At 42.9% G+C, this 23,006-nt stretch overlaps 2 protein-coding genes across 3 annotated transcripts in view; one reads left to right on the top strand and one right to left on the bottom strand.

Moving 5' to 3' along the window:
- The window catches only part of WDFY4 (WDFY family member 4), a 403,681-nt gene that overhangs the window by 330,236 nt on the left and 50,439 nt on the right, over positions 1–23,006 (top strand). The gene's annotated exons all lie outside the window — the stretch shown is intronic.
- LRRC18 (leucine rich repeat containing 18) lies at positions 2,241–5,304 on the bottom strand. Its single transcript, XM_004387953.3, has one exon. It carries the CDS (start codon positions 3,006–3,008, stop codon positions 2,241–2,243), a length of 768 nt encoding a protein of 255 aa, XP_004388010.1. The 5' UTR covers positions 3,009–5,304.

Raw genomic sequence — 23,006 nt, 5'->3', positions numbered from 1 at the left:
GCAAGGATGGTTCAACATAAGAATCAATAAATCAATGTAATACACCACGCTGGCACATGTGGAAACAAAGTGGGGTGGGTGGGGAATGATCATCTCAATTCATGAAGAAAAGGCATTTGACAAAACCCAACATAATGAAAGTACACAATGGTGAAAGACTGAAAGCTTTCCATGTAAGATCAGGAACAAGACAAGTATGCCTGCTTTTACCACTCCTATTCAGCATTATACTGGAAGTCCTGATAAGAGCAAATAGGCAAGGGAAAAAAAAAAAGGCATCCAAATTAGAAAAGAAGAATTAAAACTATCACCATTCACAGATGACATGATCCTATATATAGAAAATCCCAAAGACTCCATAAGAAAGCCACTAGAGCTGATAAATGAATTCAGCAAAGTATCAGAGTACAAAGTCAGAACAAAGAAACCAGTTGTGTTTCTGTACACTAGCAACTATACATGCATCATCTGTAGAATGTATGATTCCTTAAAAAGCTAAACATAGAATTACCATATGACCCACCAGTTCCACTCCTAGGTTTACCCAAAGAGTTAAAAGCAGTGACTCAGACACATGTACACCAGTGTTCACTGTAGCATTATTTACAATATCGCAAAGGTAGAAACAACCCAAATGTCCACCAACAGATGAATAGTCAAACAAATGGTATACCATATACCATTGTCTGTGGTATGTACATACAATGCAGTATTATTCAGCTATAAAGAGAAATGAAGTTCTGATAGATGACACCATATGGATGAACTTTGAAAATATTATGCTTAGTGAAATGACAGAAACAAAAGGACAAATACTGTATGATCTCAAGTATATAAAATATCTAGAATGGGCAAATGCATCAAGACAAAAGAAGGTTAGTAGTTACCAGGGCTGAGGGGAGGGGGAGTTGGGAAGTTAGAAATTAAAAAATAAAGTATGAAATAAAATTCGAAAGTCTTCCTAAAGGTCTCTTCCTATATCCTCTTCCCAGGCAGTATGGAAGTGTTAGTGAGCAGTTCAGAGTGAGTCCAGAGAATATTGCCAGCCATTGTGAGGGCTGATTCTACCACTGACAATTCTGCCAAAGGATCTAATGTGACTAGAGACACTATCCAAAGTGGTATTTCAGCTTTAAGATGCATGGAGCTCTAGTCCTTGGAGAAAACTGACATCTGTTGAGTGCTTACTCTGTGCCCCACCCTGTGCAACCTGCTTTAGAGGCTCAACCACTCTTGGAGTTAGGCATGGCTATTGTTCCCACTTTACAGATGAGGGAACCAAAGCTAAGCAAGGTGCCCAAGGTGACAAGTAAGAGGCCGAGCTGTCATGAACCTAGATCTGTCTGACACCAGATCTTGGATTTTCTCTATGCCAGGCCAGTCCTGCATATCTTGCAGCTCTAATGTCATAAGTTTCTCAGACAATGAAGTTCTACCTCATCTTCTTTCAACTGGTCTCACCTGCATGCTGCACAAGGCGAGCCAAGATTTCCCCAGTTGGACACAGTTCCTGCACCTAGTAAGGTATTTATTTATTGAATGCACCTACCCATGCCTGCCCCCATTCTTTCTTACTCCCACAAGGGTGTGGAAAAGCACTGGACGCAATAAAATGGGAGTGCAACCTTCTTCATTCACAGCCAGGCTTTAGTAGGTTTAGCCTAGAAAGCACCTAGTGCAATTTATGAAAGAACAGATAAGAAAAAAAGAGTATTGCTTTGGGCCAAAGAGGCTACCTGCCAATATTTAATGAAAATACCTGCCCATCTCTGTGGCCAAGCTTTGCCCCCTGTCCAAGACCAAATGCCTATCTGTCCTCCTACCAACCTGTGCTCTGAGATCTCTGATCTTGGAAGCCCTGACCCAAAACATTCCCATAGAATAAGCTCTATTTTTGGGAGCTGGTGGTTGCTCCCAAAATGTTGTGTCTGCTCGGGCCATGGACTGTAGGCAGGAGAGTTCTGGTGCAGAAGTGAGATGAGAATCCCTTTCCTCACTCATTGTACCTGTATGTATAGGTGTGTGCATGCAGAGAAGAGAGAAACGTATAGAGTGACAGGGAACCAAAAGCCCTCAATCAACACAATCACAAGCAAAAGAGGTAGGGAAAGGTGTTTTATGGGCTTGGCTGAAGAAGCTATAGCAGTAATGGGAGGAGCCCTCGATTTCCTGTCGATGTAGCCCACTGCTGTCCTCCCTCCCTCCCTTCTCCCCTCCTGCCTCAGGGTCAGGGCCCCCGGTCACCTCCAGTCTTCCTGAGACTCCTTAGCCATGGAGTTGGGTGAAACCAAATTGGAAAACATAGGCTTTCTTGATGGCGCCATGGCCACGCTCTTGATTCTGTTCAGCTTGTCACGGGCTTGTTGGCATTTTCTCAGACAAGGCCCACACAGATCCTTCTCTTCCACCAGATATAAGTTCTCTAGCCTTTTGATGGACTCTAGGAAGAGCTGAGACTCTTCTTCCTTGGGAAAGGGATTTCGCTTTGTGTTGAGCTTTTTCAGCTTGGGTAGCTTGCCAATGCTATTGGGGATGCTGTTCAGCAGGTTGTCGAAGAGCCCCACCTCATGGAGCTCCTTCAGAGCACCCAGTGTGGTGGGCACACTGTCCAGGTGGTTCAAGCCCAGATTCAGAGTGCGGATGTTCTTGAGCTGGTTGAGCTCCACAGGCAGCCCGTTGCTGGTCAGCTTGTTGTTGCAGACATTGAGGTAGAGCAGGGTGCTCATTTGGCCGATCGACTCAGGAAGCCTGTCGATGTAGTTGCTGTGCAGGTCCAGCCAGCGCAGGTTCTGGAACTTGGAGATCGAGTCTGGGATCTTCTTGATCATATTTCTGCTAAGGTCAAGCTCTTCCACATCGCTGAGTCGCAGAATACACTTGGGAAAGGTGGTGATTCCCATCTTGCTCAAGTCAAGGCGTTTTCTCCCATCAAATGTGATTTTGATGCAATTCTTGGCTACATTTAGTGTGATCTTCTTGCCCTTGGGGCCTTTGCCTCCCTTGGCCATGTTTTTTTAGTAAGGGTATGTTGTCTGGTTGGTTGGTAATCAGTTTGAAGAAGTCACTTGAAACTGCTAGAAGATAAACTCTGATAAGAACAGAAAAATATCTTGTTAGGAGATGACATAAAGGTACCTGAATCCCCCCAATTCATAAAGCTTTGCTCTTGAATGCTTAAAAGGAGAGAAAGAGGATAGTGGAGAGAAATTAGACAGGGTATGAGCAGAAATAAAGCAGCAAATGATCTTCAGCAAAGTGCAAGCCCTCTCCAGACCTCAGTCTTCCCGGATGTAAAATGGGGGTTGCAGAGTTGGCCTGGAGAATGCCCAAGGCCCCTCTAGGGGTGCCATTCCCTGACTTTATGAATCTCCCCATTGTCCTAGACTTTCACATATGTCTTCCCATAGGAACACACGTGGACACCTGCCATACCGAGACCCCCACATAAATCTAGTATTTCTTTAGAGTTATCACATGAATTCCTTAGTGTGGAGCTGCTAAGCTCCAAGCAGCAACATAAGCTGGATATGAGGGAGTAAGGCAGGAGTTAAGAATGACTTATTATATCCCACTGCACCTTCTCAACCTAGAGGAACTAGCCAGGCCTTGGCTACTATATTTACAGAGCAACAGAAGTAGTAATGAAAGATCTTTCACTCAGGCCACCAGTATCAGCAAATACACAGAATAAGGTTTCTCAATCTCTGCTGTATTGATATTTTGTTTGTTGTTGGCAGGGGGTGGAGGAGAGAGGCTTGCCCTATGCATAATAGGATGTTTAGCAGGAGAAGGCCAGCAGATTTTACCCACTACTGTCCGTAGCCAGTTGAAACAAAAATCTCTCTAGACATTGCTGAAAGTCCACTGGGAGGCAAAATTGCCTCCAGGTGGGAACTATGAATATAGAAGGAATAAACGTCATCAACCAACCGGATCTAGTTGACATCTATAAAACACTCTACCCAGGATCAGCAAAATACACATTCTTTTTAAATGCACACAGAACATTCACAAAGGTAGCCTATGTTCTGGATCATGAAATAAACATTAACAAATTTAAAAGGATTGAAATCATAGGAAGAATGTTCTCTGAAAATGATAGAATTAAATTAGAAATCAGTAACAGAAAGATAACTGGAAAAATCTCCAAATAGTTAGAAATTAAACAACATACTTCTAAAATGATCTATGAGTCAAAGAAGAAGTCTCAAGGGAAATTAGAAAATATTTTTAACTAAATAAAAATAAAAGTGCAACATATCAAAATTTGGGGTATGCAAATGAAGAAATGATTAGAGGAAAATCTATAGCTTTAATGCTCGTATTAGAAAGAAATAAAGGTCTCAAATGAATAATCTAAATTTCCATTTTAAGAAACTAGTTTTAAAAAAAATAACTTGTTACCATCAAGTCAATTCTGACTCATAGTGACCCTATGGGACAGAGTAGAACTGCCCCATAGGGCTTCCAAGGAGCAGCTGGTGTATTCAAACTGCCAACCTTTTGGTTAGCAGCCAAGCTGTAAACCACTGCACCACCAGGGACGAAATAATAAACATAAGAACACAAGTCAATAAAATTGAAAGCAGAAAGAAAATAGAGAAAATCAATAAAACTAAAAGCTGATTTTTTGTAGAAATTAATAAAGTTGATAAATCTCTAGCCAGAGTGACAATGAAAAAAGAAAAAGATACAAATTGTGAATATCAGAAATGAAACAGATATATGAATATCGGATAAGAAACCACAGATATTAAAGGGACAGTAAGGGAATACTACAAACAACTCTAGGCACAAACTTAGACAGAATTGACCACAAGCTACCAAATCCCACCCAGGAAAAACTAGAAAACCTCAATAGACATATATCTCTATTAAATACATTGAATTCATAGTGGAAAACCTTATAAAAAAGAAAACACCAGGGCCAGATAGTTTCATTGGTAAATTCTACCAAACATTTAAAGAAGAAGTAATACAAATTCTACACAATCTCTTCCAGAAAATAGAAGAGGAAGCAATTCCCAACTTAATTTCTAAGGCCAGCATTGCACTGATACTAAAACCAGACAAAGACAATACAAAGAAAGAAAACTACAGAGCAATATCCTTCATGAAGTAGACACGAAAATCCCCAATAAAATATTAGCAAATTGAATCCAACAATATGTATAATATATGACAAGCATATATTATATTAAACACTAATGACTGAAGACCAGATGAATTGTGGAATGACATCAAGGACATCATCCACGAAGAAAGCAAAAGGTCATTAAGAAATGGGAAAGAAAGACAAGACTAAAATGGATGTCAGAAGACACTCTGAAACTTGCTCTTGAACATAGAGTAGCTAAAGAGAAAGGAAGCAATAATGAAGTAAAAGAGCTGAACAGAAGATTTCAAAGGGTGGCTCCAGAAGACAAAGTAAAGTATTATAATGAAATGTGCAAAGACCTGGAGATGGAAAACCAAAAGGGAAGAATATGCTTAGCATTTTCAAGCTGAAAGAACTCAAGAAATAATTCAAGCCTCAAGTTGCAATAGTGAAGGATTCTATGGGGAAAATATTAAATGACACAGGAAGCATCCAAAGAAGATAGAAGGAATACACAATCACTATACCAAAAAAAAAAAAATTGGTTGACAGTCAGCCATTTCAGGAGGTAGCATAAGATCAGGAACCGATGGTACTGAAGGAAGAGGTCCAAGCTGCACTGAAGGCATTGGTGAAAAACAAGGCTCCAGGAATTGACGGAATATCAACTGAGATATTCCAACAAACGGATGTAGAGCTGGAAGTGCTCACTCATCTATGCCAAGAAATGTGGAAGACAGCTACCTGGCCAACTGACTGGAAGGGATTCATATTTATGCCTGTTCTCAAGAAAAGTGATCCAACCGAATGCAGAAATTATCGAACAGTATCATTAATATCACAAACAAGTAAAATTTTGCTGAAGATCATTCAAAAGCGGCTGCAGCAGTATATCGACAGAAATTCAAGCCAGATTCAGAAGAGGATGTGGAACCAGGGATATCATAGCTGATGTAAAATGGATCCTGGCTGAAAGCAGAGAATACCGGAAAGATGTTTACCTGTGTTTTATTGACTATGCAAAGGCATTTGACTGTGTGTATCATAACAAACTATGGATAACATTGCAAAGAATGGAAGTTCCAGAACACTTAATTGTGCTCATGAGGAACCTATACTTAGACCAAGAGGCAGTTGTTCTAACAGAACAAGGGGACTCTTTGTGGTTTAAAGTCAAGAAAGGTGTGCGTCAGGGTTGTATCCTTTCATCATACTTATTCAGTCCGTACGCTGAGCAAATAATCCCAGAAGCTGGACTGTATGAAGAAGAATGTGACATCAGGATTAGATGAAGACTCATTGACAACCTGTGATATGCAGATGACACAATCTTGCTTGCTGAAAGCGAAGAGGACTTAAAACACTTAACTGATAAAGATCGAAGACCACAGGCTTCAGTATGGATTATGCCTCAACATAAAGAAAACAAGAATCCTCATGACTGGACCAATAAGCAACATTATGATAAATAGAGAAAATATTGAAGTTGTCAAGGATTTCATTTTACTCGGATCCACAGTCAGTGCCCATGGAAGCAGCAGTCAAGAAATCAAACAATGCATTGCACTGGACAAATCTGCTGCAGAAAAACTCTTCAAAGTGTTGTAAAGCAAAAATGTCACTTTAAGGACTAAGGTGTGCCTGACCCAAGCCATGGTGTTGTCAATTGCCTCATATGCATGTGAAAGTTGGACAATGAATAAGGAAGACCAAAGAAAAAATGATACCTTTGAATTATGGCGTTGGAAGAGAATATTGAATATACCAGAGACAGCCAGAACGACAAGCAAATCTGTCTTAGAGGAAGTACAGCCAGAATGCTCCTTAGAAGCAAGGATAGCGAGACTTCATCTCATGTATTTTGGACATGTTATCAGGAGGGACCAGTCCCTAGAGAAGGACATCATGCTTGGTAGAGTGGAGGGTCAACGAAAAAATGAGATGGATTGACACAGTGGCTGCAACAGTGGGCTCAAGCATAACAATGATTGTGAGGATGGCGCAGGACTGAGCAGTGTTTTGTTCTGTTGCGCACAGGGTCACTGTGCGTCGGAATCAACTCGATGGCACCTAACAACAACAGCATGACAAGCAAGTGGATTTATCCTGAGAAGGCAGAGTTTCTTCAATATTTGGAAATCAGTCAACCAAATACAGCATATTAAGAGACTAAAAAGAAAGAAAATACATAATTATATCAATTAATGCAGAAAAAACATTTTACAAAATTCAACAGCCGTTCAAGGTTGGCAGTTCGAATCCACCTTAGAAATCATATGGGGGCAGTTCTGCTCCATCCTGTAGGGTCGCTATGAGTCAGAATCAACTTGATGGCAACGGGTTTTATTTTATTTTTTTAATTCATGATAAAATTTCCCAATAAACAGTAATAGAGGGGCACTTCCTTAACCTGATAAAAGGCATTTACCAAAAAATGTACAGTTAATATCATACTTAATAGTGAAAGACTGGATGCTTGCCCCCTAAGTGCAGGAACAAGACAAGGAGGTAAACTCTCAAGACTCCTTTTTAATATTGTATTGGAAATTCTAGCCAGTGCAGTAAAGCAAGAAAAGAAAAAAAAAAAGGCATACCGATAGAAAAAAAATGAAATAAAACTTCCCCTATTCACATATAACCTAATTATTACATAGAGAATCCCACCAGATTTACAAAAACACTCTTGGAACTGAAAAGCAAGTTTAGCAAGGTCGCAGGATGCAAGGTCAACACACAAAACTCCATTACATTTCTATATACTAGCAATGAACAATTGGAAATGAAAATTTAAAAAATAATAATGCTTCAAAAAATGACAGATTTATGGATAAGTTTAACAAAAACTGTACAGGATTTCCGGATGAAATTACAAAACACTGATGAAAGAAAGCAAAGAAGAGCCAGATAAATGGAGAAATATATCATGTTAATGAGTTGGAAGACTTAATGTAGTTAAAATGTCAATTCTCCCCCAAGTTGATCTAAAGACCAATGCAATTCTAATCAAAATCCCAGCAGGATTATTTGTATACATGAACAAATAGATTCTAAATTTTATATTTAAAGGAAAAGGAAGTAGAAATCCAAAACAGTTCTGAAAAAGAAGAATAAAGTTGGAGAATTCATGCTGCCTAATTTTAAAATTTAACTAAATAATTATGAAAGTGAGACACTAATGAGGGATAGACACAGAAATCAGTGGAGCAGAATATAGAGTCCAGAACAGAGCTACCAAATATGGCCAATATGACCAATGGATTGTTTTAAAAAAAGTTTGAAGGCAACTCAATGGAAAAATGATGATCATTTTAACAAATAGTGTTGGAACAATTGGTTATCTATATGCAAAATATTGAACCTTAACCAAAAAACCTTATACAAAATTAACTTAAAAATGGATCACAGATCTGAATGTAAAATGTAAAACTATAAAACTTTTAGGAGAAAATCTTCATGACCTTGAGTTAGGCAAAAGCACAATCCATAAGAAAAAATATTGATAAACTAGACTTCATCAAAATTAAAATTCTTACCCTGGGTGGGGAGGGGGGAAGAGAACTGTTAAGTCAATGAAAAGATATGCTGCAGACTGAAAGAAAATATTTGCAAATGGCATATCTAACAAAGGACTTGTATCCAGAATATATAAAGAACTCTTAAGCTCAACAGTAAGAAAATAGATAACACAATTAAAAAGAAGACCAAAAGATTTGAAGGGACATTTCACCATATAAGATATATGAATGGCAAATACACCCATGAAAAGTTGCTCAACGTCATTAGCCATTAGGGAATTGCAAATTAAAATCACCATGAGATACCACTACACACCGATGTCTAAAATTCAAGTGTTGGTGAGGAAGTAGAGCATCTGGAATGCTCATACATTGCTGGTGGGAATGCAGAATGGTAGAGTCACTCTGAAAAAGTTTGGCGATTTCTTATTAAACTAACCATACACTTATATGACCCAGCATTCCCTAAACTAAGTATTTACCCTAGGGGGGAAATGTATCTTCACACAATAACCTGTTTCTGTGTGTTTGTAGCTGCCTTATCCATAATTGCCAAAACTGAAAAGAACCCGAAAGAATCAATGGATGGTTGGATTAAGAAATTGTGGTACATCCGTAAATGGAATACTACTCAGCATAAAGAGGACAAAACTATTGATACATACAAGTTGGATGAATCTCAGAAGTATTTTGCTGAGTAAAGAAGTCAATCTCAAAAGGATACATAATGAATGATTCCATTTATATGACATTCTAGAATATCTAAGGGACAAAAAACAGATCAGCAGTTGCCAGGGATTAGGGGTGGGAGGAAGGTCTGACTACAAAGGAGCAGCACCAGTGAGTTTTCTGGGGTGATGGAGCTGTGTATCCTGACTGTGGTGGTGGTTAAATGAATCTGTATATATGTTAAAGTCAGAGAACTATGTGCAAAAAAGGGCAATTTTACTGTAGGTAAATTTTAAAAATAATTTTTAGAAAACTTAAAAATAGCTTGGACTATCACTCTCACCATAAGTGCTTGGTCAGCCTACCTGGAAACTTGTGACCTCTTTATGCCTGCACAGAATCCTATTCCGCCCTTTAAAGGGCATCCAAAAGCATACCGTCTGGGCACTGCTGTGGTACAGTTAAACAGCATGCAAGTCTGCAGCGTGTGTGCGTGGGGACAGTGCCATGTACACTGTGGGGAACAGCTATTCTCTGGTGGCGTGCCTGAACAACTGTATGAAGTGGGATGGTGGAAAAGTGAAACTGAGAAACAGGGAAGCTTGCATTCAGATTTTATGTTATCAATGACTTCCCCATGATAGGGTTGCCTCGTTTAGTAAATAAACATATATGATGTGCAGGTAAATTTGAGCTCGAGATGAACAATGAGTAGTTTTTAGTGTGTGTAAGAACCAGATAGTGCATAGTCCTGTGTGTTATTTGGCAACCCTGCTCCAAGGGCCTGAACAAGTAGTAGTTTCCCTTGTCCGTGATCCTTACTGGGGACTAATCTAAGCCAAGTCCACATGCTCATTCATACAGTCATCCGTTTGTTCACTCATCGAATCAGTGTATTGTGTGCCTACTATGTACCAAGCCTCTGTGCTCCACAGGCAAGCGATAAACAGGCCCAGCCCCAAGCTCAAAGAGCTGAAATCTAGATTGTTACCAATTCTAGTCACTGGATTGCCTTGAGCACCCAAAAACTTTAGTTGACTTTGGTGTTTCTTACATTTAGGATAAAGCTCAGCTCAGGGAGGCCAAACACACCAAGCATGGGTTAGGGAGAACCTGGATAGGCAGTGGTGCTTCCAGTAGACTAGAGATCCAGTGGATTGGGCCCACTGACCTGCTCCCCACAGCACACTCCCGTGGTGATAAGGAGTCCTCCCAGCTCTGACTGATGATGGTGAGGAAGGAGCGTGAGCTGTCTATGAGCACTTCTTCACCAAGGAGGCTCTCTCCAATGGACCCTTTGAATGTTAATAGAAACTCAGTGCCTGGGTCTCCAGACAGCCTCAGGCCAGATAGATCATGATCAGGCTTCCCTTCCCTTCATGCTTCTCCTCGGGGCCACCCTACCTTGGGCAGGGACTCTTACTCTTGGCTATGGAAGGAAGGGGATGTATCACCCTGGGTCTATCCTGACCCCCTGCAGTTGCTGGAAACAGACCAGCAACAGGATTCGTGTCTCAGAGTCAGCAAAGGCCAGGGACAGTCCGTCTGTCCTTCAGCTCTTTGTGGCCAGCATCCTGCCCAGGTCTGCCAGTTGAGTAGGACAATAAGTTTTGGCAAAAGAAGTGTGGTCTTTTGATACAACCCAAACTGGTTAGATGACCTGTTATTATCAATTCATAGAATTCTCTAATGTCAGAGTGGGACCAACTCACACAAGAAGGGATGACAATAATGGAGAGAAATAGATGTAAATCGATGAGTAGATAGATAGACAGAATCGCATGGCGTGGATGGATGGGTGGATGGATGGATGAATGGGTGGACAGATAGATGAATAATCAATTTCCTTGCCCGTGGACAGTGTAGAAACCCAAATGTAAGAGGTTTCTAAATCTGTTGTGTCTTTTTGTCTTGTGCAGTTGTTTCTCATGCTTTGGAAAAACTGGATCAGTTGGTTTCACTTTAATTTCTAATTAATTTTTCTATCTAGTCATTGTGAATCAAACAGCATGGTAGGACACCCCGTGGATATTTAAATTAAAAATGTAATGGCAGCCTGTATTTTAATGCCATCAAAATATTTGCAGGCATTTTCCTGTTGTAAGATCATTATCATCACTCTGATAATAGGATTTATCTGGTACTTCACACTCATGTACCTTTAACTACATTTTTAAATAAGACTTTGTTTCTGTATATCTGGTATCTCTAAATTTTTTGCTAACATGTTCTCACAATGGTTACTTTACTTTTTTACCTGATACACTGAGACACAGGACAGACACACAGTAAAACTAAAATCCCCAAAGTCACTGCCATTTCACAGCCAGTGTTTGGGACTAACTTGATAGGAAGCATCATGCCATGGAGATGAGAAACATCTTTTGCTTGTGGGACATCTTGTAAGAGAAAATAATGTAAACTCTGCCAAACAGATTCACTCATTCAAAAGCAGTTTCACTTATTCTGTCTCTTGACCCTCATGAGACCCATCCCCCAGTCAGATAGTGGGTCGACCTTTCTGCTGTGACTCCTCATGTGACTTCAAGCACCTCATTCTCTGTGCCCTCCACCACTTCCCAAGATGGGTCTGCTTGCTTCCAAGTGAGATGGTGCTGTAGAGGAGATACACAGACAGCAGAGGCTGAAGTTTATAAGAACTCCAAGGTTTTGGGGGGTCTCTGACATAAGTTTTGGAAATGCTACAAAATGTCAAGAGCCGTTCACCAAAGTAACTGAGACTCAGATATCAAGGGACCTCCCCAGGTCACACAAGCAGCAAAGAGCACCACTAAAGTCAAACCTGATGTGCCTGATGCCAAAGCTTCTGTTCTCCCCACTACCCTCCTCTCCCCACTCTGCTGCCTTTGCTTCAGCGGTGGAAGCACGTTATTCTACAGGGCACATTGCTGGTCTCTAATGACCCAATAGCTTTCTGGAATGCTGGTCCTTCCAGGCCAAAGCCACACCTACCCCTGCAACAGAAAATTAGGGCCACTGCCCACCCCCCACATCTGCAAGAAGGTGTGTTGCTATTTTGGTCCCCCATGAGCTCTCTGGCATTGGAACCAAGAAGAGTCACAGAGTCCCCGGACTCTAGGTGAGCAGACACTTTCTCAGGTCCATTTGAATTTGGCATGAATTCACTGGGAACTGTAATGACATTCCCCGCAGGCTGATTAGAGGGAATGAAGTGCACTAGGGTAAAGCAGCTGGCCAACGTGATAGAGACTGAGGAGAAGCAGATGCCATCTTTGGCCCAGTTCTCTGCAGAGGTCAGTGATGCAGATGTTCACTGATCTGAGTTAGTGCCTTTTGGAGGGGCCACATGAAAATTGGGGTCTCTGTCAGCTTGACCCATTGCCTGCCCACTCCACTGCCTGGGGGCCAATGTATAAGGTGCCTGTTTTCATAGATGCATGTAGATATGTGTGTATGTATGTATGTCTATATGAACATATATATATGAATAGTATGAATTTTAATGATATTTCAATAGTGTTGATTATAAGAGCTTGGCAGCTGACAATGTGAGAGAAGGAGACAGAGAGAGAACAATTTAAATGGTATATGTAAGGCCACAAGCCAGTTCACTTAATAAGCGTGTGCTCCAAGCGGGCAGTGATGGAGACAGGGGTCTTTTGTTCCCCAGTCCCCCAGTCCCCACCCCAGCCCCACTCCTGGTGTGAGCTTCTTGCCTCACTGAGCGTGAGTCAGCGTGTGAAGATACAGCTTGTTCTTCCGGTGCTAACAAAGCCGCAGAGGCCTGACCTGTCCCTGGAGGGGCTCTGGCTGCTCTGGGACCCGAGAGGCTACGTGCCGGCCCCAGAAGTTTGATTTTACCATCTGACCTCAGCTGGACATGTCTCCACTGTTCCCAGTAGCCTGTTTCCATGTGTCAGTCAAATGGCGCAATCGACCCCACCCCCCAACATGCACACATCCTTGGCACCAGCTCATAGTGGCACCTCGTGCCTTCTCCTTCACCAAGCCACCTCCCATTTGCCATTTTATTCCACCCTCCTTGGAGCTAGCAGTGTTGCTCCTGCATTCGGGGAGGGTAGGTGATATGTCCAAGATCACACAGCTAGCTTCTTATTCCAGGCTTCTGGGTGGAGAGCTCCTCCCAGTCCATCCTAGCCCCCTCCCCGTGCCTGTAAAACAGCAGACAGAGTGTCCGTATGGAAACCGTCAGGTTCACCTCATTTGGCAATTATCTGATTAATTTGATTAATGCAGCTCTTACTAGCTTACTGGGCTATTATGTACTTACAGCTTTGTCTACCCCAATATCATTTACTTTGTATCTTAGCACCAGTGTGGCCCTGTACATGTGCTGGGGGAAGCTGTGATCTGTCAGACTGTCCCCTACCCACTTGAGGATAATAAGAATTCAACTTTTATTTGGAGTGAAAGTTCCCAGGGGGTCTACATGGGCCAGTAATAAAAGATTATGATTTTTTATTGGTTTAATAGCGTCTATTTTGTAGTTCTGAATGTACTGTTTTAATTGGATTTGTTAAAGGAACAAAAGGGAATAGGTGCCTTACAATTAAAATAAAATATTAAGATTATTACTTTAAGGAACAGACTAGATATGCCTTGTTCATCGCCTAACTTGTTCAAAACACACGAACACAAGGGAAAGTGGAAGACGTAGATAATCACGGGGCACCTTTGAACCCCGAGAGGTGTGCATTAATTCAGCTTCTGCTAATGTGCTGTAAGCACAGCCGTTCCCAGGCAGACACACGTCTTTAGCTCCTCGCCGCCATTTCCCCTTGTACAGGAAAGGAAACTGAAGCTCAAAGCAGCCACTTGGGCAGGTGAACAGGACATGGGCTTCAGACCCAGACAGTACTTGCCAAATGATGGCAGCAGAAGCAGGAAGTGCTTTATTTAGACAGGACAGCCATGAAACATTGTCCAGACAGAATAGTCGCCCGTGTATTAGTCATCTTTCATTATGTATAAAAGTGCTCCATAGAAGCAGACACCAGTACTCTAGAAGGCAGGCTGTGGGCCACAGGTGGTGGGGGGAGCTTTGGGGCAAATGGAGGTGGGTCCAATCTCACCTCCACTGCTGACCTTGTGTTCATCATGTAACGTATCTGACCTCAGTTTACTGAGCTACAAAACAGAGAAAATGTAATAAATTGGGGTTGTTGTGAAGAGTAAGTGAGGTTATGATCATACAGTAAGTGACTAGCATGCGGTGGGTGCTCAGTGCATGGTAACTTCTGTTATACTTAATGAGCGAGATGTTATGATGGCCAGCAAACACCGCTGGATTCATCAAATAGCATCGTATTGTCTCCCTCAATTTAGCAGTCCCAGGACACTTCACTGGTCATTAATCCCAGATTTAGGGTTTGGGGAACAATCTTTGCTAATTCCCAAACACAAAGTCATTGCAACCTTTTAAATACTTACAAATTACTAATGATAATAATAAAAGAAAGTTAATGATGGTAATAATAATAGCAACTTGTAGGTATGATTATACCTTTACCCACTTTTAACCTCTAGAGCTCCCTACAGCCCAGGCCACTCACTTATCTATCCATCTATCTATCTATCTGTCTATTCATTCATTCCACAGTTTTTGAGTCAGGAGATATTCAATGAACAAGACAGACACCATTTTCTTTCTCATGAAACTTTTGTTCTAGTGGGAGGAGAAAGCAAATCAAGCAAACAAAACCAAGATTACTTCAGTTGGTGTAAATGCCCTGAAAAAATAAAACCCAGCGACGAGAATGTCAGGGACAGGAGGAGAATGTTGTAGGGGTGGCTGATTTAGATCAGGGCGGTTAGGGAAGTCCTCTCTGAGAAGGTAACACTTGGGCGGGGAGCTGAGAAGCAGCCACATGGGAAGGTCTGGGGAAGAACCTCCCAGAAGGGGCGTATCAGATGCAAAAGCCCTGTCAGTGGGGAGAACTTGGGGCTGGTGTGGTTGGAGCAGCCACCAGAGCGAGGAGGAGTGGGTAGAAGATTAGGACAGAGAGGTGGGCAGGGCCTGCATGACAGTGGACGGTAGGATCTGGAGCAGATGAGAAACTGTGGGTGTTGGGAAGGATTACTCCGGCTGCCGTAGAGACAATACAGATAAGGAGGGGAGAGTAGAGGGAGGAAGGCCAGTGCAGGCCAGAGGATGGAGGATGGCGCGGTGCACTGAAGGCTGGTGGAGGAGGAGGAGAGACTGTCCTGATTTAGCCTATGGGGTGAGAGCAGGTCTGTGGAACAGTGTTCTGGATGGTGTATGTGGGTCAGGCAAAGAGAAAACTCAACAGCAGGCTGAAACTTGTAGTGGGCCTTAGCGTTTTCTATCTACTTCCCTCTCTTTTTTGTTGAGTGCTGGCACTTTATATGCATTATCTCATTTAATCCATGCACCCTCACTTTGCAGAGAAGCCCTGAGACCTTGAGTGCCTGTCCGTTGTCAGAGTCACCACCGTCTGCTCAGTCTGTGGGCTTGACTGCTGTTTTGCTTCTCCATGAGAGTGTGACTTTTCAATGTCCTGTGATAAATTTGGTTCTCTGGGCAGACAGGGAAGCTCCTGACTCATTGTATTTTCCAGACTCTGGCATGAGTGGGGCTAGGTCCTGCAGGGGACTTTCAGCCTCCTCCAGGCAAATGCATCCTGATGGATTGCCTCTCACTGAAAAGAAGCCATGCACGGGTTGTCATACCTAGCTCTGGGGGTAAGACAAGATCCATTATTTGAGACTGGAAGAGGGCTTGAGAACTAAAAATTGACCATTCGTTGAATTGGCAATGAACTGAAAATTGGTGATGGATCTTGCCAGTTTGGAGGAGGGGAGTGGTTCAGTTGCCCCTACCAGTGCAGAGAGACTTGGAAAATCACCTAGCTTTGGCTCTCCCCCAACCCAGCTGGTTGGTGGGAGGCAAGAGCATGAGGTCACCTTCCTCAGGGTCACCAGCCTAGTGACAGCAGTGGGGGATGCTTGGAGCCTCAAGAAGAAGCTGGAGCCACCAAGCAACAGGCACTGACAGACTGGCGTCTGGACATTCCTCATCCCTGTGTGTCACCTCCCTTCTCCCCTGGAGGCTGAGGCTAACGCTCTGGAGGCTGTGGAAACCACCCCAGCTCACAGCTCGGTCCCTCCATAGATATGGGGTTTTGCACACATTTCTTATCCTTTCTGAGACCTCATTTCATCACACAGAAGCTGTTACTCAGTTCTTGGTTCATGTGACATCCATACAGTTCACAAGTGTGTTAGGAACCTGCTATGTGCCAGACTGTCTGCAAAGCAGTGGCACTGCAGGCATTGTTTTGAACACATTTTTAAATTAGATTCCTATCTTCAGACTGTGTGCATGGACTATACTAATAGACCAGGCATTTTACAAACTTATTCCAGTTACTGTCGAGTCAACTCTGATTCATGGTGCCCCCATGTGTGTCAGAGTAGGACTGCTTGATAGAGTTTTCAGTGGCTGATGTTTTGGAAGTAGATTGCCAGGACTTTCTTCTGAGGTGCCTCTTGGCGGGCTTGAGCCTCCAACCTTTCAGTTAGTAGCTGACCACTTTAACCGTTTGGATCACCCAGGGACTCCACAAACATGAAAAGTAGTTCTTATAGCTGCCTGATGAATTGGTTTTTATCTCCACTAGCAGGTGAAGTAACTGACGCTCTGAGAGGCCAGGTGTAACTTGTCCAAAGTCACAAAGTCTCTGTGCAGGGACTTCCCCTTCCCTGCTATACTATCATGCAAATAGAGACATGAGGCATATGCTCTAGTAGGTTCCATGCAGAGTCCCTCCTCCCAAGGCCCAGCCCCAGCCTAGGACTTAACTTACGGTTGGTGGGTTCTGGTGTTTAGGAAAACCTGTACTGTTGTCGTTAGCTGCCGTCAAGTCAGGTTCCAACTAACGGCGACCCCATGCACAAAGGAATGAAACATTAGCTGGTCCTGTGCCATCTCCATGATTGGTTGTGGATCAGACCATGGTGATCCATAAGATTTTCATTGGTTGATTTTCAGAAGTAGATCACCAGGCCTTTCTTCCTAGTCTGTCTTAGTCTGGAAGACTCCACTGAAACCTGTTCAGCATCCTAGCAACACGAAAGCCTCTGCTGACAGATGGGTGGTGGCTGCACGTGAGGTGCATTGCCTGGGAAATGAACCCGGGTCTCCCGCATGGGAGGTGAGAATTCTACCGCTGAACTGTAGACCACACTCATCACAAGACGGACTGCACCACAAAGCCCACTGAGCAGGCAGGCATCTGCTCAAGCTCCTTTAGCCGGCACCGAGCCTCCTGAAGGAGCCACTAGGCCCAGCCCAGTTTTCTTAGAAGGGTCATTGGTTGAAGGCAAACAGCTCAACCAAAGGTCTCTAGCTGCTGGCGAAGCAGCAGAATGCTCAAGGAGACCCCAACTTTGGAAAGAGAATCAAACTGGACCCCCCAAACCCCTCTGACTTGCATGCTTCCGTTCCACAGCTTGCCTACAGCCCCCTCAGGCACCAGGACCCCACTGTGTCCTCAGCTTGCTGCCCTTCCGGGCGGGGGCTCCAGGCCAGCATCCTCCTCTCCTGAATAATGAATTAGCTCGTGTCTGGGATTTGTAAAGAAAGCACACCAAGAGAGCTGGCATTTCCAAGGTGCTTCCTCTGAGGAGGAGAGAAAAAAGCAGAGCTGGAAGCAGTTGTTATTTGGCAAAGTTAAAAATAAAGCAATAAATGCAGGACCACCACCAGAGCGAAACTTACCCTGTTTGTCCCAGTTCCTCCTTCTCCAGCTGGGAAACTTTGTCACCTGGCAACAAGAGGCTTGGGAGGCGGAGTTAATTAGCATAATCTTGACGCCAGCCTGCAAGGTTAAATGACATGACAACAGCTGAAAGGGTCTCTGGGATGCCTCAACTTCCTGTTAGACCTGGCTTCCCTGTGAACCCTGGGATTCTGGCTATTCAGCTGTTATTCCGGGGTTTGCCTAACACTGGAGTGCGACAGCATTTATAGTATCAGGACGAGGCCAGCTTTCACGGTGACCCATCTGAGGTGGAGGACCCCTGGTGGTGCACTGGTCAAATGCTTGGCTGCTAACCGAAAGGTCTGCGATTCAAACCCACCAGCAGCTCCGCAGAAGAAAAGACCTGCTTCAGTACAAAGATACATTCTAGAAAACTCCATGGGACAGTTCTACTTTGTAATAGAGGGTTGCTGTGGGTCAGAATCTACTCCACGGCACACAACAATATCTGAGGTGAACATTGCTAACTGGAAAAAAGTCAAATGTGCCTTTTATAAGGGATAGAAATCTTAATTCATCAGCATTCAGTGCCATAAAATATGATTTGGCTTCCTTGTAATTTGCCCAAGTATTTTTTTTGCTCTTTATTTTTTGAGAGGGCTTCCTTTTATCTGTTTATCTATTTGAATTTAATTATTTCTTTGCAGTTTTGTTTCTCTTTATACCTTGTTTACACAATTAAAGCAGAGTATATAATGTTTATAGAAACATACAATTCTGTAATCCTTTTTTCTTAATTAATATTATGCCATTGAAGTTTCTAAAGTTTGTGTTTGGAATGAATGCACAGCACTGAATCTGGAGGAATTTGCTTTTCCTCTTGTTTCCATTTTGGCACTGTCATAGAAAGGCTACAATGAGTATATTTGTGCATTTATAGTCTTTCTTTTTAGTTTTGCCTTTTCTTTAAATTAGACCCCCAGAAATTGAGAAAATCAGCAAAAGAAAATTAAATTACTATGCAATGATAACATTGTAGAAAAATTAGAAAATGCATATGTAAATAGAAAAGATAAAAATACTCTAAATTGTACTACTCAGGTATGAATTAGAGAATAAATAAAATAATTAGCAAATATATAAAATAAAACAAGTAATTTTAAATTCAAAATTAAACCAAGCATAAGGGGAAAGTACAAAACACAAAATGAAATAATTTTAATTAAAAATAAAAATAAATCATTAAATTTGAAATGATTTGTGCTATAATGATTTATATTTACTATAAAAATTTTAAATACATGACACCATCACTATTTTATCTTAAAATGAGACAAATAATCTAATTTTGAAAATAAATGGAATTAAATGAGTTAGAAAGTGAAGATAATTAGAAAATTTAAAATCACACAAAATCCCACTACTCAGTTGTATTTCTAATTAAAATATGCATAAAAGTGCATAATTTAAATTAGAAAATAATACAAAAATCATAAAATATAGATAAGCAAAAATAAAGTCAATATTTCAAATAAGAAAATATGTACAAAAAGATAAAGTAAAAACATTTTAAATGCAAACATGTAAAACTTTGTTAAAATTAAAACTACTCATAATTCCAACACCTGGAGTTTGTTTTATGTTGTGTAACCTTCTAGACTTTTACCACGTTTATGGCATGGATATGCAATGACAATTCAGCGATTTAACTAATGCTTATTTTTTAACTGAATGCCCCCAAATTACACTTAATTACTTGCTTGTCAGGTAGCTGCCTTTTAATCCAGTCAGAAGTAAGATTTTGCTGTTGTTTGTGTTTCGTTTTTCCCTCTGCGTGGGAAGGAGCCTGGTCTTTAGAGTCGGCATACCTGGGCTCGAGTTCTGGCTCCATCACGTACTTGGGACAGCTCAATTGTGTTAGCTGTTCACTGAGCACCTGCTCTGTGCCAGTCCATGGGTTAAAAAACCAGTTGCCATCAAGTCAATTCTGACTCATGGAGACCACGTGTATCATAGTAGAGCTGTGCCTCATAGGGTTTTCAATGTTTTAGGAAGTAAATCAGGCCTTTCTTCCAAGGCTCTTCTGGATGGACTCAAACCTTTAGGTTAGCAGCTGAGTGTGTTAACCCTTTGCACCACCAAGGAACTCCAGGCCTTGAGTGAGGCACTGGCAATACATTACGTGCTTCTCTGACACACCTTACTTCCTCACCCCATACCTCTGTTTCCCATCTATACATGGAGATGATAGCTATTTCATGGGGTCTTTGTGAAAATTAAGCAATAAGTGAAAAGTCTTTACAGTTTGCCAGGCATTAGTTATTATGTTTTATTATTAGGTCTAGAACTATATGGAAGATTTCTGCATGTTAGAGAAATGAAGGCAAGCAGGAAGTTACAATAGAAAAGGTTAATTCTGTTAATACAGGAGGAAAGCTGTGGTTTGAAAGAGTGTGCCTGTCTCCTTATGAGTGTCTATTGACTATGACCTATATCTGAAAACTGGAATTCAAGTTAACTCAAATTTGCTGCTCTGAGGATAAAAAGTGGGGGAGAAGGGAGTGTGCTTCCACTTCTGGTCCCTTGGCTTCCCGCACTGAAAACTCTGCTCCTGCCACACACCTCGCTCGGCAGAGAGACTCCCACGCATTCCCCAACCTGGGAGCCTCACCCAGGGGACAGCTGGGCAGGACGCCAGGTGAACAGCTGCCCTATCCTGAGAAATAGCCCACACCCACCAGCGGACATGCGTTTCTCAGTTTGCTGAGATAAGGAATTTTCTTCCCGTTGTAGTCCGTGCTTTCCTGACACCTCTTAGCCCAGGAATCCAGATCCCTCAGCCATTCATTAACCCATTTCACCATGCCCTTGTAACTGTTCTGCCAGTAGGCCACTCGGGAGAATTTGGAGAGCCAGCAGATTCTGAAAGGTGTCTGCTCAGGAGCTCAGGTTTCCCTGTGGTTAACCTGTCTACCAGGTTATTTTCTCAGTGCCTAAGGACTGGAGCCAGCCCCCTAGTCCCAGAGGACAGGAGGATAGGCAGAGACCCCCAGGTCCCTTCCTGGGCCAGGAGGAGTCAGCTTTGGGCCACATTACCAGCAGGGCTAGGCCTGGACTAGCCCACCATCTCTGAAGGCCCACCTACAGGGGGCTCTGGAAGACCCTCTAGGGAAGATTTGAGTCTTCGGGATTTGCCTCTGGCTCACCACTCACCACCATGCACTCTGGGAGCCTGGCTCCAGGATAGGGCGGAGGTGTTAGTCTCAAGGGAGCAGGATCAAAGGCATGACTAGGAGGCCAGCCCAGGGGATTGACATTATGTAGCTTGGAGTAGGGACAGCCCCAAGGCCATGAGACAGCTGCACTCAAGCTTCTTCAGGGCTTCTAGGAGCTGAAAGATGTAAGTTTGACTCAGAATGAAACAAAGTTACATTTTGGATAAAAATTGCAGCTCTAAACAAGGGTGAACTTCAACTTATTCTAGCTGCAGAACCATGAAGCCCTGATCTGGAGAGGTTCGACACCTGCCCTAGGTGCAGGGTTGGATATGATACCCTCTGTGGGCCCACCTAGCTAAAGTCACTTTCAGGTCAGGCAGGTAACCTCCCTAGCTCTAGCTTGCTTTGAGTTCTTAGTTCTTCCCAGCTAGATCCCAAGTTGCCTAAGGGTCATGACTCTTGCCCTGTACCCCATACAGACCCCCGGGCAAAGCCTGCTCCTCCCACTTGTGGATTGGAGGGTTGACAGAGCAGGTAATCTAATGCAGAGGTTGCAGGATTATTCTCAGGTCACACAGGAAGGTCTTGACCTGGAAGCAAGCCTCACTCTTGCCACTACACTCTCCTTCCTCCTAGAGTAGAAAAGAGTAGACTCTTCTCTTGAACAGCTGTCAATTGGGCCTATCCAGAGAGCTCCATGCCCACACCTGTGCCAGCCTCTTTCAGACCCGGATGGCATTTAATCTCATAGAACACCTGTGTGTTTCAAGGAGGAGATAACAGAAGCTTCCAGAGGGTTAGTGTGTTGTCCAGTGTCCCCAGTCAACAAGTGGTGGAGATAGGATTCAGACCCAGGTTCCACCAACTCCAAAGCCAGTGCTCTGTCCCACACTGCCTCCCCCAGTCCTCAGGAGGGCTTTGTAGAGCCATCTGTGGCATCTGGATTCATTTCAAATTTATGATGAAACAAAGCAGTTTATCAACTCTTAAAGAAATCCTTTTAATTAATCATAAGATACATAAAAATTCGTTCAGACCACCTTAAGAGTTCTATAATTTCCTTCAAAGTCATAGTATTTAAAAAAAAGATACATATATTTTTGAAAAACAAAACTTACTTTTGGTTGGGTGTCTTAGCACTGCTGGGAGTGGCGTCTTTCGGATCTTCCTTGGCGCTCATAGCTGATGAAATGACAGGTGGGATGGTGAAGTGCCTTTATCTCCGCACACCATTCTGCCTGAGGACAACATCACAAAAGGCCACAGATAAAATTCTAGAACCTTTCTGAAAAGGTGGGTGGCAGAGGCAGGCAGCCGCTCTCTTTCCCTGACTCACTCCCCGTCAAACTTCTAAAATGAAGTAGCAAAATTAGCAGGTTTCCTCATGCAGGCTTCCCACCCTGGTAGCTCCGGAAGGCTTAACACGTGTCCTTCTCAAGACGGTGCCTCTCCGGGACCCAACCCAGGCCCTATGCTGGCTCGTGAGACCAGGCTGTCCCCCGAACTGGAGAGGCTGCTCTGCCGCACACTGTGCAGTAGAAGCAAATTTTCACTTGAGCCTTTGCAAACTAAAGCAATAAATTTGACCCTTTTTTCCTCCATTTTTTTGTTTGTTCGTTTGATTGTTTTGAGGCGGGGAAGGCTAGAGAAAACGGACCAATAGATGACTTCTTTTTTGATAGGGGGAGAGAGGTGTTGCCCAGCCTGGCAGTTACTTTCTGCTTAAGGAAAAGCTGCCAAGCAGAGACTTGAGGGCAGAGGGCTGGGAGGGCTGGGACAG

This window comes from Trichechus manatus, unplaced genomic scaffold (genome assembly GCF_000243295.1).
Source record: "Trichechus manatus latirostris isolate Lorelei unplaced genomic scaffold, TriManLat1.0 scaffold00200, whole genome shotgun sequence".
NCBI classification, from domain to species: domain Eukaryota; kingdom Metazoa; phylum Chordata; class Mammalia; order Sirenia; family Trichechidae; genus Trichechus; species Trichechus manatus.
The sequence above is the reverse complement of the archived record's forward strand: the minus strand, read 5'-3'. Positions and strand labels throughout refer to the sequence as shown.

Bases quoted from the DNA above. Each gene is read 5' to 3' on its own strand.
- LRRC18 (XM_004387953.3), bottom strand. From the start codon at position 3,008: ATGGCCAAGGGAGGCAAAGGCCCCAAGGGCAAGAAGATCACACTAAAT.